The sequence below is a fragment of the Aphelocoma coerulescens genome, chromosome 7, assembly GCF_041296385.1.
Source record: "Aphelocoma coerulescens isolate FSJ_1873_10779 chromosome 7, UR_Acoe_1.0, whole genome shotgun sequence".
Lineage (NCBI taxonomy): Eukaryota > Metazoa > Chordata > Aves > Passeriformes > Corvidae > Aphelocoma > Aphelocoma coerulescens.
In genome coordinates, this window is record NC_091021.1 from 22,473,563 (window position 1) to 22,489,964 (window position 16,402).

Below are 16,402 nucleotides of genomic sequence, written 5' to 3' on the forward strand. Positions count from 1 at the left end.
GCTTGAGAAAAAAAACCTGTTCTCTAAGAAAATCATACATTCCTTTCATCTGGATTGATTTCTATTTCATGCCCTAAAATGTTCATGGCTCAAGAGTCTCTGTTTTTCCCTTTTTGCATGATTTTTGCCCACCCTATCTTGGCTGCTTGAGTCTGCTTCAGTCTCACATCTGGTGTCTCCATGCCCTTCTGCTAATTAATTCTTTTCATCATTGATCTAACCTTTAGTTTTCCTAAAAGTCTCTCATGTCCTTTAGGGCTCCAGTGATTTTGTAACAGTCCATCCTGCATTCCTCAAAAGTTTACAGCTTCTCCTATGGCATTTGGTCTCTTTCCCAAGATTGCCCAAACCACTTCCCTTACCACCCAAATCCAAAGGAGGCCACCTGCCTCTGCAGTCACCTTTTTATGCTGTAAGGAGCAGCATGATCAAATGCTTCTTAGTTCTGAGCAACAGGGGCTGCCCTGAGCTGTGCCATTCTTGGGAAACTGTTGGCTCAAGGTGACAGGAAAAAGCTGCTGCAAGCTGATGTGAGTAGAGAGGTTCTGCATGTGGGTTACGATCCTTAACAAGTGCTGGACATGCTGCTGTGGCTCTTGCCTCAGCATGCTGTGTGCTGAGTTCACTTTGCCCAATAACCTGCTGAGACTGTAATGCAGACTGCAGATACAGCAAATGACTGTAGGTGCTTGTGCAGCATTTGGAAAGAGATAAGGCTGTCTCCTTAGGCTGTTGAATAGGTTTTCAAAGGAGTAAGTTTAAGCCTTTGCCAGCATTGGTGCACACCATCGTGTTACTGCATGTCTCTGCCTGCTTTAATTTTGCATTGCTTGAGCAACAATAAGCAGTTAGAAAATGACTTTTTGACTTTTTTATTAATGTACTGTATAATGATCCATTTGCACTGTGCACAAAAAGCTATCTCAACTTCTTTCCTTTTTTCAGTGGTTTTGTGAGAGAAAATCAGCTTCCACATAAAATTCAGTATATATCCTGGTCACCCGTTGGACACAAATTGGTTAGTAAAGATAATTAAGTGCTAGAATTAATTTGCTTTGTGTGGCTAAAAGACGTTTATCTGCCTTTGATTTTTATTTTATTAGGCCATATTTTTGACAGGCCTGTGTTTATTAATCTTGATTATAAGAAAGAATGACAAAGAAAACAGTTTTAACTTGTTCAGATTTTACTGTCTGTGTCTCAATAGAAGAATAATCCATGTTCTCAGGTACATTATGTGTTTCAGTTTGCTCACCAGTCTCTATCCAAAATTGGCCAATATAATTTTATATAAGATTAAATGCAGTTTCAAGGCCTGAAAACCAACTGGTTTCCCTTTAACACTGTGTAACACATGAATTTAAAATGGGGATTTACAGATGCAATATTTAAAATCTGTTCTAAAATTTTTTACTGAACACAGAATTTGGCCTGAAATGTATAACTTATTTACTGAGATACCAACTCTTGCAGAATTTGCAAGGGCTATTACTGTACCATTTATTTCCCATTTTGTCTTGCTAGTGTAATGTAGGAGTATTGACTACAGAAGATCTTGCTCTAATCCTGTTATTGCCTGTACTCTTAAAAAAAAACTTTCTTGTCTTTAGGTATATGTATATCAGAATAATATCTATTTGAAACAAAGTCCAAGAGAGGCACCAATTAAAATAACTAGTGATGGAAAACAGAATGAAATATTTAATGGGATTCCTGACTGGGTCTATGAAGGTAAGTAAATCTTGAAGAGCAGCAACTAACATGATAAATGCTTTGTTTAGATTACCTGGTTCCAGTTTTCACAATCCATTCTAAAATATCTGTGATGATACTCTTTTTTTAAAGCCCCAAGGATTGCTTCATTTCCACATCTTATTTGATGTACAATATATGAATTTTGTCTTCATAGCACGTAACCAAAATCCTGAGTCTTTGTTACTGAAATTTTTCAGAACTCTACAAAGTTGCCTTCCTTCTGATGCAAAGGCAGAGGCTGGGAATTAAACTTTAAAGGAAGTTTTAATTTCAGTGAAAATTTGGCACTTCAGTGCATCCAAAAAGAATTTAAAAAACAAACAAATGCACACAGGAAAATCTGAAGTGAGTTAAGTGGGATCTGTGTGCACATTTTGAGATGTTTGATGTTATTTACTTAGTATAACTGTCTTTATGTGTCTAGGTTGCTGAGTAGAATGCTAAAACAGATTGGAAAATAGATTCCACTTACAAACTTTTTTTTCTCAGAGGAAATGCTAGCAACAAAATATGCACTGTGGTGGTCTCCAAGTGGAAGATATTTAGCATATGTACAATTTAATGATTCTGACATACCAGTTATTGAATATTCATATTTTGGTGAGGACCAGTATCCTAGGAAAATAACTATCCCATACCCAAAGGTATGTTTTATCATTCTTTGACTTCCTTTCTGTTGAGAAATGAGTTATGACAATGAGAAAATTAACTGTTCTTAATTTCTTAAGTATTACCATGGTTAAATCTATTGTGACTTAAATGAAAGAAAAGAAGCTTGGTCTAAGTTCTGAAAAACTGTAGGTACATTTAAAATTTAAATATAATATCAGTGAAATAGATGGAATTACTTGCGTAAGTAAAAAGCACGTGCTAAAGTGCATGCTTGTGTTGTCAAGCCTTACTTTTTTTCAATTCAGTTTACTTATTCTGATGTGTAAACTATGCAGTTGTTATTTTTCATTATAGTAAATAAATTATGAGGCTAAATTATTTTTAATTTTTAAAAATAGAGGCTATGGCAGCTTCTGGTTATTTGCACACTTCATAGACTCCATAGTGCTTTTTGATCTCAAGGAGCTTTGGATTTTAATTGCTTTCAAGTGCCAGATCTAAGGCAAGAAGGTTTTGGGTTGGCATTTCTTCAGCATGTATCAGAGAGCTCTCCTGACTCTTATCATGTTCATATGATTGCAAGCAATCATATTAATGTATCTTAAGAATTTGCTCACCTGTCAGCTCGATCACAGTTCTAAAGTAAAACTGGATGGTTTAGACCACACATGGAGAAGAATTAAAAAACTGATAACGTATGCAGTAAAGAAGCAGCCATGAAATCAGTTTAAGCAACCATTTTCCTGCTGTGATGTCAAACAGCACTTGCACTCATGTGAATAAACTGGAGTTTTATGCTGAAGTCAGTGTAATGTGTGCTGCAAAGATCCACACTGCAAACAGAGCAATGGTTTCCATCAAGCACGTTTTCTGTAGAGAAAGGCACTAAACGTGACTGTTTAAAAGGTTTTCTTCTTTATATATTAAATGATACACAATTAAGTATCTACTACTGCTGTGTCACTCTGAGATCTTATAAGACTATTTGCTGTATTATACTCAACTGAATTCATATTTTGTAACCTGTCTACTTTCTGGCAAAAATTGCTTTGATTTTACTCTATCTGAATTATTCAGAGCCTGGTTTTACAAACCTAATACATTTTCTTTGAAGGCTGGAGCTAAAAATCCTACTGTTAAAGTGTTTGTTGTAGACACTATTTACTCTGAAGCTTTTGGTCCTAAGGAGGTGCCAGTTCCTGCAATCATAGCATCCAGGTAGTGTGCTCTCAAATATGTCTTTTCTTGTTTAAAAAAGGTTTTGTCTATTTGTTTTAAATGCTTGGACCTCTGAGTTGTATTGTTTCTAAAGTGGACTGCCATATTAAACTCCTAGAAGGATCAGAGTCTAACTAGAAGTACTGTATTTTGATTTTGGCTGTCCATATGATACATTGTTATAAAGGACAAAAAGTACCCTAAAACAGTGGATGCTTTGCTGTTGCTTTTCAGACAGTAATGGGGGGGATGCAATCCGTAGCAATGCTTCTATACCCCTGTTGTTTAATAACAACAATTTCTTTCTCTTTTTCTTTTATATTTTAGTGATCACTATTTTACTTGGCTTACTTGGGTAACAGATACTCGAGTCTGTGTGCAATGGCTGAAGAGAATACAGAATTTTTCAGTCTTAGCTATCTGTGACTTCAAAGAACATTCAAATACTTGGGATTGTCCAGAGGTAAGGAAGTTGGAAATATAAATCTAAAACTACTGAAATTAGCATTTGTTAATCCCTGCCATAATTATGTTTTTTCAGTGTTTTATCACAGTAATCTTTTACTAGTAGTGATACCTTTTTCAGTATTTTAATTTCTGGAAGAAGGGTGAAAAATATTAATCACTCCAAGAAATAAAATCACTGATTTTTTTCTTTGGGAAGCTTAAATGACAACTGAAACAACAGAAAAAAACCCCAGAAGAATGCTATTGAGAAGCTTTCAGGAATATTGTTTATTTCCTTCTTGTGTTAGCATCTTCAAAAGTGGAACTATATAGAATCTATTTTTTTTAAAGAAAATCTTATTATGCCATATTGAAATTCCATACTAAGTCTGGCTAAATCATAGATTAATGTTAGATTAGTTGAAAGAACACACATATTAATATTAAGGTAGGTTTTCAGGAGGTAGAAATTGTTCTGTTTTATCAAATCATACAGTTCTAGACAGTAGGCAAGTTTTCAGAAACACAGAGCTGAAAAGAAAACTTCAGGCTAATTGCAACAGTAACCGTACATTTTGTTTCAATATGTCATGCTATGATTTAGTCAGTTTGGAAAGAAGACTGTGCTCTGCTGAACAGAACAGAACTTTTTAAAGCTTGAAGAGTGTACATGCAGATAAATTCATATAGATCCTGAAGGAAAGACAACCCTGAATTTCAGTAACTCTAGTACAGAGATCTCATTTGTTGTCTTTTAGTATTGATACTTTTGGCTTGTCTTGTTCTTAGGGTTCAGAACACCTATTAAAACTAACATTAGATGAAACTTTGAACTAATGGGAAATAAAAGGCAAGAATATTTATGAAAGCATTCAGTATAACTGATAAATTATAAATTCGGAGTTTATTGATACAGCCTTTTCAAGCTGAAAATAATTTTTATTCCTCTGTAATGTGACAATTGCTGCAAATATAAAGGGAATTTAAGGTCATGTTCTTTCAAGAACATTGTCACTGAAGTAGTTTCCCACAGAGAAATATTGTAATTTATTAGAAAAAGACCCATATTTAATGCAGCATTTTATATATTTCCTAAGTAACTGTTCCACTTTATAGGTACATTAACACTGAATCTCTACCTTGCCTCCAATTAATGTATATTTTAATAATTGTGTATTTTATTGGAAAGTAAAAACATTTAAGGTTTCTATGATTCTACCACAATCCACTGAAGTACTTTAACACAAGCTTAACTTTTAGCACACAACCAGTTTTATTTACTTCAGTAGATCTGTTTATGTGTTTAAAATTAAGCATGTGCTTAATTGCTTTGCTGGAACCAGACCAGACCAAACCAATTAACATCTTTCAGGACTGTGTTCGTGATCCTTGTTTAATTGCATTTCTCCATGAAACCTTATTTATGGAGTCACTACTGACGTTTCTATAATTCTATATTTATACAGTGATACAATGCTTTTATCACATTAAAGTTTGCACAAATGGCCAATCGAAGGAGTGTGAACAGATGGGAGTGCTGCATTAGCTCTATTTGCCATTAGAAAGTATATCTCTGAGCATTTCCTTAGGCAAAAATAGTTCTCTTGCTGAATTCAGATTACGTTGAGTCTCTAATGTACAATAAATGTGCTATGTTTTGTGTATTTGAAATTAATAACAAAATAATATCTACAAGATGTTCCTAAAGTGTAGATTCATCAGAAACATTCACGTGTTCGACTCTTGCTTATGTGAATAGACCACAGAAACCAATATGAGCAGTGGAACTATTCATGTGAGTAAAAGGTAGGCATGTCTTTGTGAAATTGGGCCTACTCAAATGAGAAAAGTTAAATATTTCTCTAACATATTATGCCATCAAGATCTGAGTCTTAATTTAAAGAAAGGAAAATAATTTTAGGATGCAGACATAAAACAGTACATCCCATTTTTATTATCTTAAAAAGAAATAAAGTTCATCTTTTGAGTTAATAGCTCAGTGGAGCCCTTGCAAAGTACTAAATAGTCTTCTAAGGGACAAGTACCTGCAACTTTTGCTCAAATCACTTTCTGGGGATTAAATTAAAAGGGAGAACATGTGATTTTAAATAATAATGAGATTATGTTGAGGATAAGAAATACAAAGCATATTCCTTAAAAAGCAAAAATACAAAGCGTATTCCTTAGAAAGCAAATTTGTTAAATTTATTTCAGACTGTGAAGAAATACTGCAGTATAAAGAAAAGTTTGCACAATAAAAAAAGAAATACATTCATTGAAAGCAGATTTTTTTAGATTTATCACTAGAAACTTTACAAGAAAAGATAAGTAAAAATGTAAAAGCACCTTTAGCTGCATCATTCATGCTCAGTATAAGTCTTTTTAAAAATCAACTTCAAGAATGAGGAGTTAGGATCTTCTAAATTTATATTCATAGTCTCAAGATGCCTAGTAGTCACATCATCCACTGCTCTAAATCAACATCACAGCTCTGAAATGAAAGAAAATATAAACCAGCTGAAAATCTAAACAAATTTTAAATATTAATATTAATGATATTATTTTACTTGGATTTTTGCCAAAAATTTATGAGATTAAGTAGTTGTTCATTCTTGTTTTCAGTGAAAAAGTTGTGTAATTGCTTTAAATTTTATTTATGTCTGATGATAGCTGTTAAAAACCAATAGTTTAATTAATGTAATGACCTTAATACAGCAATATTTTTTACTCAATCTCCAGCTCCCTGAACCTTCATAGCAAGTATTCTAAAATTCTCTTTTACAGGTGGCTACTGATTTATTTGAAGAATTTGAATCTCCATAAACTCAATCTTCTTAAAAAGTGTACATTTGCTTTTGTTTTTCAGAATCAACAGCACATAGAAGAGAGTCAAACAGGATGGGCAGGCGGAGTAGGTTTTCTTGTTGTGCTCTATTTTAAATCACTTAAAAGCTACAGCTTCCTGCATCTTCCCATCAGTGTTTTGAAACATGAAGCAGCCTTCTGAGTCATACAGCATTACTGCTTAGACCTGTTGCAGTCTGTAGGACTGAGACTTTTGATGCTGTGCTAGACATAGTATCTGGCTACCTGCTTTCTAAATTTAAAAACCTACTTCTGTCCCAACCAACTGACTAGACATGAAAGTAGGTTGAGACAGAAATTAATGAAGGGAGGAAAGTAATGAAAGAGGTAGATTTATAGTGCAATGTAATTCTTAAAAGCATTCTTAAAATTCTTCTGGAGTCTAAGAATAGATGTAAAATTCCTCTGATGACACTAGGGCAAGGTATAAGATGGGCTATCATAGTATCTTAAGAATAAGACCTGTCCATGCAGAACAGTTTTAGTGCCAGGTGCTGCACATCTTCAGCTAGCAGGGAACCTTTGAGGTAAAATGCCCCACTTAGAATGGCAGGTGATACTTCTCTGTAGTTACCTCTTAGCAAAATAAGTTTTCTCTACCCAGTAACCTAGACAACCATATACCTTTGGAAACTTGCAGTTTAAAAACAAACCTATGAGGAAATTGTAAGGGCATGAGATCAGTATTTGCATACATATAGTCCAGCAGTGAATATGTTCTGTTGCTTATGTTTACTTTCAGGAAGGGGAAGTTAACAGAATCAAGTATGCAGAACCTCACACTGCCTGAATATCCTGCAGTGGACTTAACAATTAGCTTCAATTTTCAGTACACTGCCCCTTAAGAGATGTTTTAATGTGAAAATCACATATTTACAAGGATTAGTTATTTTATTTGGTCCTTTTCTTTTTTTTGACACTTCATTTGAGGTTCTGATGATAGATTTTTATTGCAGCTAAAGAACGTGCATATGTGAATAAATAAATCCTGGCTTTTGCCTTTATGGGATTTCAAGTCCTAGGAATCACAGATACAGTCTCAAGGAGAATTTAACATGTGGTCACATGTCCTAGTTGAGCTTGAGTTAAAATTATTCAAAAGTTATACTCACTCAGGAATGTTTGAATGTGCTGTTTGAAGAGTTTGCATGTCATTCCTCTGTCTTCATATTTAGAAAGTAAAACTTACAGTTGCAGTAGCTCAACCTTACCTGACAATTTTAGTAAAGAAGTGATGGTTTGAAAGGAAGTAAAAGTTGAATCTGGAATAACCTGTTTTTTAAAATTAGTGGAATAGTATGGGAAACTTTGGATATCCATTTCTTTGATGCTGTGTTTGTTCAGTGAAACAGCCAAACTTTGTGGTCCACAGAATATTCAGTCTGGCACCATTCATGAACATTAGCTTTATTCATAAACTTATTTGTTAAAAATCATCTCTGTCTGTTTTTAAATAACTAAAGGAAGGTAATTAAAATATGCAAATTATTCCACTTACAAGTAGAGAGCTCACATTTGTGGTGTGCTTGAGGTATCTATATTATCAGTTCAACAAATCCCACATGAGAGAAATTGTAACGTGATCATGGGGAGATTGAATATCACAGGTACAAACTTGTGCAAAGTAGTTTGTCCCATTTCAACTGACTAAATAATCTTGTTACTTTTAGTAGGTGTAGTATAATCTGCTAAACAGCTTGGACAGTCTTATGTCTCATCTACTGTTTTTTCTTCCATTGTTTCAGTTCTTTGTTTCTGCACCATATTTTACATCAGACAGCAGTTCATACTACAAAATTTTTAGTGACAAAAACGGTTATAAGCATATTCATTACATCAATGGCTCTGTGGTAAGTCGAGCAAAGTGATCTACATTGATCTACTGTCCTGAAATAATTCTACAATATTTAGTAACTTAAATGTCTCACTACACAGGAGAATGCAATCCAAGTTACAAGTGGCGAATGGGAGGCAATATACATTTTCAGAGTAACAAATGATGCAATGTAAGTGGCATGAAGTAAAAAGTTTGTGAGTGTTGTCAGCAAAAGCAACACAATCATTTGAACACCATTTGTTAACTCGTCAGATTATAGTTAGGTGTAATTTGGTTTTTATCTGAATGAATCCACAACAAATTTGTATGCTAAAGCACTGCATATGTTTGTAAACATGGTTTACTTATGAAAGATTTTTTGCAAATTGCCCTCAGTTTTCTATTTATTTTAACCACCTGTTTTAGAGAGACTTGTTTAAAAACACTTAATTTAATCATGTGGTTAACCCTCACACAATTTGCAGTAACTTGTCTTTTTACAATCTCTCATTCAACTTACTGTATAGATAGAAACAGCTTACATAATTGGAGAGATTAGCTCATGAGAATTAAGATAGAACTCCTATTTATATGGCTTATGTGTCATCTAATCATAGTTTGAGCAAAGATTTGTTAAGATGAAAGGTATATAAGCTTAACTACTCTTCCATCGCATGCAGAAATCTCAAAAAGTCTAAATTAACTTCCAAGACAGCTTTTCATCTTGATGCTGGTTCATAGGTCATCACTTTATGGATTATTTATTAACATATAAATGAATTTACAGTTTCTATTCAAGCAATGAATTTGAAGGCTACCCAGGAAGAAGGAATATTTACAAGTAAGTGTTACCAACATTGTCTTAGTGATAGTAGGTTAATAGAAGATGTCTGTGAATTTGTCAATAAAACAATTTAGTTTCAAGCTGCTTAATGTGCAATTTCACAAGCTATTTCAACTAAATCTTAACCTCAGATTATATCTGACAATTGAGGAGAAACAACATCTAACATTTAAATATACACTTGGGGGAAAATTGATTAAAAGGTCAAGCATTTATTTTTAAATTAACTGTTCTGAAAGTACAGTTCCTGTGTTCAAGAATGTGAGACAGACACATGTAAAGTTAATTGCAGCAAAATAACCATTGCTTTATTTGATTTTTCTTCTAGAATCAGTATTGGAAGTAAACCTATGAGAAAACAATGCATTACTTGCAATTTAAGGAAAGAGAGATGTCAGTATTATACAGCAAGATTCAGTGAACGTTCTAAGTATTATGCCTTGATCTGTTATGGTACGTAAAGCATGGGAGCAAACATATAATCAAATTTATCCGCACTGTAGTTAATACTGATTATCCTGATTGTTGCATGAATCATAGAAATATCACAATAACCAGGAAAGATTTCCAGAAAGACTTTCCATGTTCAAAAATTTTGTGAAGATGTTTCGGTAAATACAGATATTTTCAGGATTTTTTTACTTTTTCAACAAAAATCTTGGGATTTTGAAAATTAAAAAAAAATTGACATTTGTTAATGTCCTTCATGTCACTAAAAAGATTTATCCAGCTCATGAGAGCCATGTTTTTTCTTGCTGCAGCCAGAGCAGGATTTAGAAACATACACTGATTTCCAATTTACATGATCAAAGTTAGCTCTGAGAAACTACTTTACTGTGTTTCCCAATTGAAATTATTAAGAACTGTGTCAGCCATAAATGTTGGCTATGTAGCACCTGAGAACATTTTTAATAACTAATCTAAGAAAAATTAAGTTCATGATGTGTGATCATTGAAACCACTTGCAAGACCACAAGTATTAATGGAGTCTTAACTCTTTTGTAATAAGTTAGGTGATCTGAGGTTTCCTCCACTGCTGCATTCAAAAAACAATGACATCACAATCAAAAAAAAGGGGGAAAGTAGCCAAGGTTTTCCTTTTGTGTACTTGTGAAGTTTACTGTTCTGATTCTGCACTGACTGATCAGCTGAAAAGTTCCTTAGGACTTCCGTTGAGCAGAGAACCAAATGTAGCAAATAACAATACCTTTCAATCATTCTTGCACAAAATAGTCAGTAAGGTCGTCACCACATGAAAGGCACTCACCTTCACAAATACAATGTGACATGTTCTCAGAAGAATGTTTCACATTGATAATTCTGCATTCACCTTATGTAATCACATCTCAGGTATTAACTAGATGTCACTTCATCTCTAGGGAGGAAGCATTAGTAGATTTAAAGTTGCTTCTGTTCTGTTTGTTAAGCAACGCCTGTGTATATACAGGTCTTTGCACACAGTAGCTTATGTATTGCAGCAGGGACTAGTGAGTTACACAGCAGAGAAAATTCAGATTTGTGTGTTGACTTTGAGCTCTTTAACTCCTGTCAGTTACCAAAATGTTAATGTAATACACACTGCATCACCAAATTCCAGCTTCAAACTGTAAACTGACTTTTTATCATTCTTAAACAGGTCCTGGGATTCCCATTTCTACTCTTTTTGAGAACCGTGGTGATAGAGGTACTGCAAGTATCCTGCCTATTTCTGAGCAATTGATATACTCCTTTACATCTAATCCAGATCAAGGCCTTCTAATACAATATTTAGAATTGTGATCAAGAAGCCTTTCATCTTGTTTGCTATTGAAATAACTAGTGTCTTTCTAGATTTGTTCATTAGTAAAACCCCAACATGAATGAACACACAATGCCTTTATCTCAGTTCCTTAGTCCAGCACTTTTATAGCATCCTGCTGTTTTTCGTGTTTACCCACTATAGATAAAATAAACATGGGCAACTCTTTGTCTACCAAATTTTGAGTCAAACTTTGTAGAAAAAATATTGTGATTTCCAGACTATTCATTTTCACATTTGGATGAACACAAGATTTTCTTTTTCATGAGGCAACACTACCTTATACAAAAGACAACAGTGTACTATTTAGAGTTTACAGTTTGACCTATTGTGCTGTACTAATTAGAATTTGGATCAATGACTTGCTCTTCAGCCAACAGTAAAGATGTCAGAGAAGAGCAGAAGCTCTTTCAGATGATCAGTTCAAATAACTGCTTCAGACAAGGTGTAATTATTGATACAAAGTGTGATCTTCAGCAAGAAACATTCAGAGCCCTTATTCTTTACGTAGCTTGTTAGTGAAGACTGTTTGCAACCAAGCCAAGCAGGAACTTTCTAACTATGAAAATATTAATTGTTCTGCAGTGCATCTTCTCTCTCTGTCCCTTGTTTTTTCCTTAAAAGTTCTTCTCCAACTTTAAGCCCTCAGTTCCTGAAATGTTATGAAAACTAGCGTGGTTCTGTATAAACTTCAGTTATTTAGCATTCCCTTCATTCCCCAGTAATCAGTGGAAATAGACTGATATTTTTAATGGTCCTTACAGCTCAGCCTGCATTGATAACCCACTGTTAACTGAGTGTTGTCTGACCAAAAGATACACAAAAACATAAAGAAGACAAATGCCACAATATTGTTAAATTAACTTAATCCATGGTGATTCATGTGGAAGTCAGTGAATTGCAACATAATATTATTTAGACTCCAGTAGTAGTTGGTGCATCTTATTTTATAACCACTTAAAAATTTTTGCAAATGGAAAAGATAGGTTAATGTGTCTATTGCAATTATGGTATAGAAACACTGTGTTCTGGTATTTCTCTTGAAGAAGGTTTAAACAGATTTAAAGGTTTAAATACAGTTCATGCATGGATTTTTTTTTAATATTTAATCCATTGTTATAGGTCTCTGTTCTTCCTGGTTCACTGTTACCTTTTATGTAAAGGGTCCTACTATCTTACCAAACTATGAATTAAATGAAATGCAACTGTGTCCAGCTGCAGTTACATGTTTCTTAACCTCTCTACAGGAGAGAATAGTTTCATGTAATGTATTTTCACCACTAGTTTCATCATTCCTCCCTCTGCTGTGCTGTTATTCTCAGGAATAAAAACAAATTCAGGCTTTTCTTTGACTTCTTCATTACATTTTTTGAATTAATTTTCCTTAAGTTCCTTGCTTTCATAATCTCTCCTGTGGTGCAAAACTATTTTTAGTAAATCCATTTTCATTGCAGTTGGCAGCATTTTGAAACTATATCACCCATGAATTTTAGTAGGAGACAGTTAAACTGACATAGACCAGTTTGGAATTTCCTTCCAGGATGCCTACAATTCATTTGTGGTAATGGGGAAATTTCAGGAGTTTTGAGGAGAAGGATGAAAATGGGTTCAGCTGAGTCTGCATGAGCATCCAAAGGCAGAATGATCTTTCAGCCATAAAAAAAACCCACTTGAATCTGCAAAACTTGCCAAGAGTACCTTGAAAGAACAAGTTCCAGTATTATATTTCTGGCATGTCCTAAGGACTACCTAGCTCAATATATGTTGAGAGAAGAATATTTCTTGTACTTTTTTTTAACATTTCCAGAAACAAGGAAGAGGGAAATGTAAAGGAAAAAAGAAAAATCTCATGCAGTTTTAAAAGGTTCTTTCATTCTGAAAGTAAAGCTAAAAGTCACAGATTTTCATTAAGTACAATATTCTTCATCCATCACTACTCATGGAACAACACATAAATAAACAAGACCCAATGGATTCATAATATATAATTCTACAGTCTGTGCTGTAAATTAACTAAATTTTAAACAGTAATTTTTAAATTATGTAACTGTAAATTTGGTCTAAAGCAAGTAAAGCAATAAATGTTAGTACTGTTTAGATTTAAAAAAGGGGAAAAAACCCAAAAGGTTTACTCAGTGAGCAGTACTAAGGACAGTTAGATGGTAAGTCTGGTGTCTTTGTGTAGGAATGTATCGTACAGTGGTTAAGTGAAGCTTTGCCATAACCCCTTGAGAAACTGAATTCCTGCATTACCCAGAAACAAGATATTCCCTGATGACTTTGTGCTTAACCGCACTTCCCAAGGGTCTCAGAGGTTAAACTTATGTTAGTCTGATAAGTACGAAAGGCGATACAGGAGATACAGGACTCTGTTTTGCGCGGTGACAAATTTTGCATTTCTAGCTCCCACCATTTTACAAAACTGGGATGAGGGCTCTGCAGGAGAAAGCTGTTTCTTCATAACATGCGGGGCTCTAACACTCAGAGGCAACATGTGAAATGATTTGCATTGCAAAATGTACATCCTATAAAAATCTAACGAGTATTTGTGCACTGCAATACCAGTGCTTTTCTTTCATTTAGCTATGTGATTGAGCCCAATTAGAAGTGTCTGAGTGGATTTCATTACTCTGCTTGTAAAATTCACAGATTTCCTTTCTGTTCTAATAACACAAAGTAAAGGAATCTTAATTACTGAAGAGAAATTAACAATAAATCAGTTAATAATTCAGGCATTTCTTTTACTTAGAGCTCAGAGTATTGGAAGACAACTGGGAATTGCAGTCTGCTTTGCAAGAGATCAGACTGCCAAAAGAAGAAATTAATAAGCTTGAAGTGGATGGTATAAGTAAGAAATACACATCTTTATTGTACTTTTCATTCCTACCATTTTAATATTTTGCCCTAATTTTTTTATAGTAAATACTGTCCTTCTGTAGAACAAAGTTGTTAGCCTGTCAGATTGGGAAGAAGAGGCCTGTTTCTGCCCTGTTCAATAACAGCTAATTTGTCTATGCCTCAGGGTATCTCTCAGTAAAATAGTAGTTAAAATACATTTGTTTCACAATGCAAGTTTTTAAAAAATCTTTAATACTATTGGTAAAGCGTTTAAATATTGTGTAAAAACAATAAAATATGGTGGTAATAAAATGTGAAATGTAAACTGCTGTTCATGTGTTATGCATTATATTGACATGCATGCACTGTTCTTTTCAGTAGTGACTTTACCATGGTAATAAATCAGTGTAAAGTTTCCAAAACTAACATCTGATAATCCTACAACAGTTATGCTTTTCTAGGCACCTGGGAAAACTGAGAACCTAGACTTTTGTGAAATAATAATTAAATGCATAGCTAAATTAAAGTGGCTACTTTATTTCTTCAAAGTTGTTCTTCAACAGCTCAATATAAACAGTTAATTGCATCAGTTCTGTGATTCACAGTTCATGTGTTGTGTACTATGTGCTGATTCATGTTCATATACTGCTACACCAGACTCCAGATTATGCTTAGAGGAATCATTTCAACCATTAAGAATCTAATTTTAATTTGTCTTTTCTAGCTTTGTGGTACAAAATGCTTCTACCTCCACAGTTTGATAGATCCAAGAAGTACCCTCTGCTTATTCAGGTGTATGTAACACTTCTTTTCTATGAACACTGTTGTTTTGTTATAACATACTTTTTCTAATTTAACAAAACCTGGGACATTTGCAACATTTTAGGAAGCAAAACTACTTAATTCTGTTTTGTTTGTTGTGGTTTTTTCAGTGTATTTCTGGAATAGAAGTTCAACCCAGTGGAGATTGATAAGGATTTTAATGTAAATCTTAGGTAGGGATGGTAGGGATTACTCTCTCAGAGAAAGAGAAAGGCTAAAACCTTGTAAGATTTATCATAAGAACAGAGATCTTAGCTCTGTTACTGCTTCTGTTTATCATGAGATAGTCTGAAAGTATCAATTTCAGCTCTGCTAATATGAAAATTACAAGAGCCTGCTTCATTTTTTAAGAAGAAAAAAATCTAAGCCATGTGGACTTGCTTTTTTAAGAGCATTTGACATAATTTATTGCAGGCAATAAAAATTGCAGTGGTGAAAAAAAAACCCCAAAGATTCAGAAAGGATAGCTGAGTGGGTGGAATAAATTTACATTTATTTTTATTAACCAGTGATGATCCAAAGGTCCAAGAATGCTAAGTATATTTGAAGGTTAGAGTAGAAGAGTCCTGTCCTTGAGCTCAAATGTGTAATTAGCATTAGGAAGTTCTCATGAGGAGTGTCTCTATTGCTCAGCTATGTGGGGTGTGTTCTGCCTGCAGTTCCAAGAGCACATGATATTCCCTAGTGAAACAAATGAGGTCTGGGGATAGCCAAAAAGTGTAAGGAGCTGTATTTCTCTTCCTTTTATTCTTCGGCATTACTGACTGCATGTGGAAATCAAATTCAGAAAAGCACCAAAAAGTGCTGTTACACCTAAGGAATTTGGAGAGAGCAAAGAATTGAATCTTAGAGGGATGGCTCTTCCAAGGATTCCCCTTAGGACAAGCAGCTGATACTGCACCCCTTAGTCTGAGCTGAAACTAATTATTTGCTTTAGGAATAAGACCTAAATGATTGAAATGGATTTTAGATAGCATATCTAAATCTCATAAATACATGAAAATAGTAGTTTAACTGTTTGTCTGCTGAGCTCTCTGAACCACGGTCATGTAGCAAAATATATGTGGAGAAAATGTTAGAAGTACCAATAGTTATAGTCCAGTGTCCAACAACCATTTATAAATTTGTAAGTATGAGTGGAAAATGTGTGAATTTTCATCTTCAGGTATGGAGGACCTTGCAGTCAGAATGTAAAGGAAACATTTAGCATTAGCTGGATAACCTATCTTGCAAGCAAGGAGGGAATAATCGTTGCTCTGGTGGATGGCAGAGGGACAGCTTATCAAGGTGACAAGATTTTGCATGCAGTATATCGAAGACTTGGAGTCTATGAAGTTGAGGACCAAATCTCAGCAGTCAAGTAAGTAGACTATCCCCCTGTATGGCT

At 34.2% G+C, this 16,402-nt stretch overlaps 1 protein-coding gene across 5 annotated transcripts in view; it reads left to right on the forward strand.

Moving 5' to 3' along the window:
* The window catches only part of FAP (fibroblast activation protein alpha), a 39,026-nt gene that overhangs the window by 9,091 nt on the left and 13,533 nt on the right, over window positions 1-16,402 (forward strand). For 3 of the 5 annotated variants that reach the window (XM_069020802.1, XM_069020807.1, XM_069020806.1), the window contains 14 exons: window positions 946-1,018; window positions 1,611-1,731; window positions 2,245-2,399; window positions 3,482-3,585; window positions 3,913-4,048; window positions 6,899-6,943; window positions 8,643-8,747; window positions 8,833-8,903; window positions 9,501-9,554; window positions 9,886-10,010; window positions 11,194-11,241; window positions 14,105-14,203; window positions 14,918-14,987; window positions 16,181-16,375. In XM_069020802.1, the coding sequence (XP_068876903.1) occupies window positions 946-1,018; window positions 1,611-1,731; window positions 2,245-2,399; window positions 3,482-3,585; window positions 3,913-4,048; window positions 6,899-6,943; window positions 8,643-8,747; window positions 8,833-8,903; window positions 9,501-9,554; window positions 9,886-10,010; window positions 11,194-11,241; window positions 14,105-14,203; window positions 14,918-14,987; window positions 16,181-16,375 (1,401 nt within the window). The remainder of the gene's footprint in view (window positions 1-945; window positions 1,019-1,610; window positions 1,732-2,244; window positions 2,400-3,481; window positions 3,586-3,912; window positions 4,049-6,898; window positions 6,944-8,642; window positions 8,748-8,832; window positions 8,904-9,500; window positions 9,555-9,885; window positions 10,011-11,193; window positions 11,242-14,104; window positions 14,204-14,917; window positions 14,988-16,180; window positions 16,376-16,402) is intronic. The other 2 variants (XM_069020804.1, XM_069020803.1) reach the window with 2 other exon arrangements.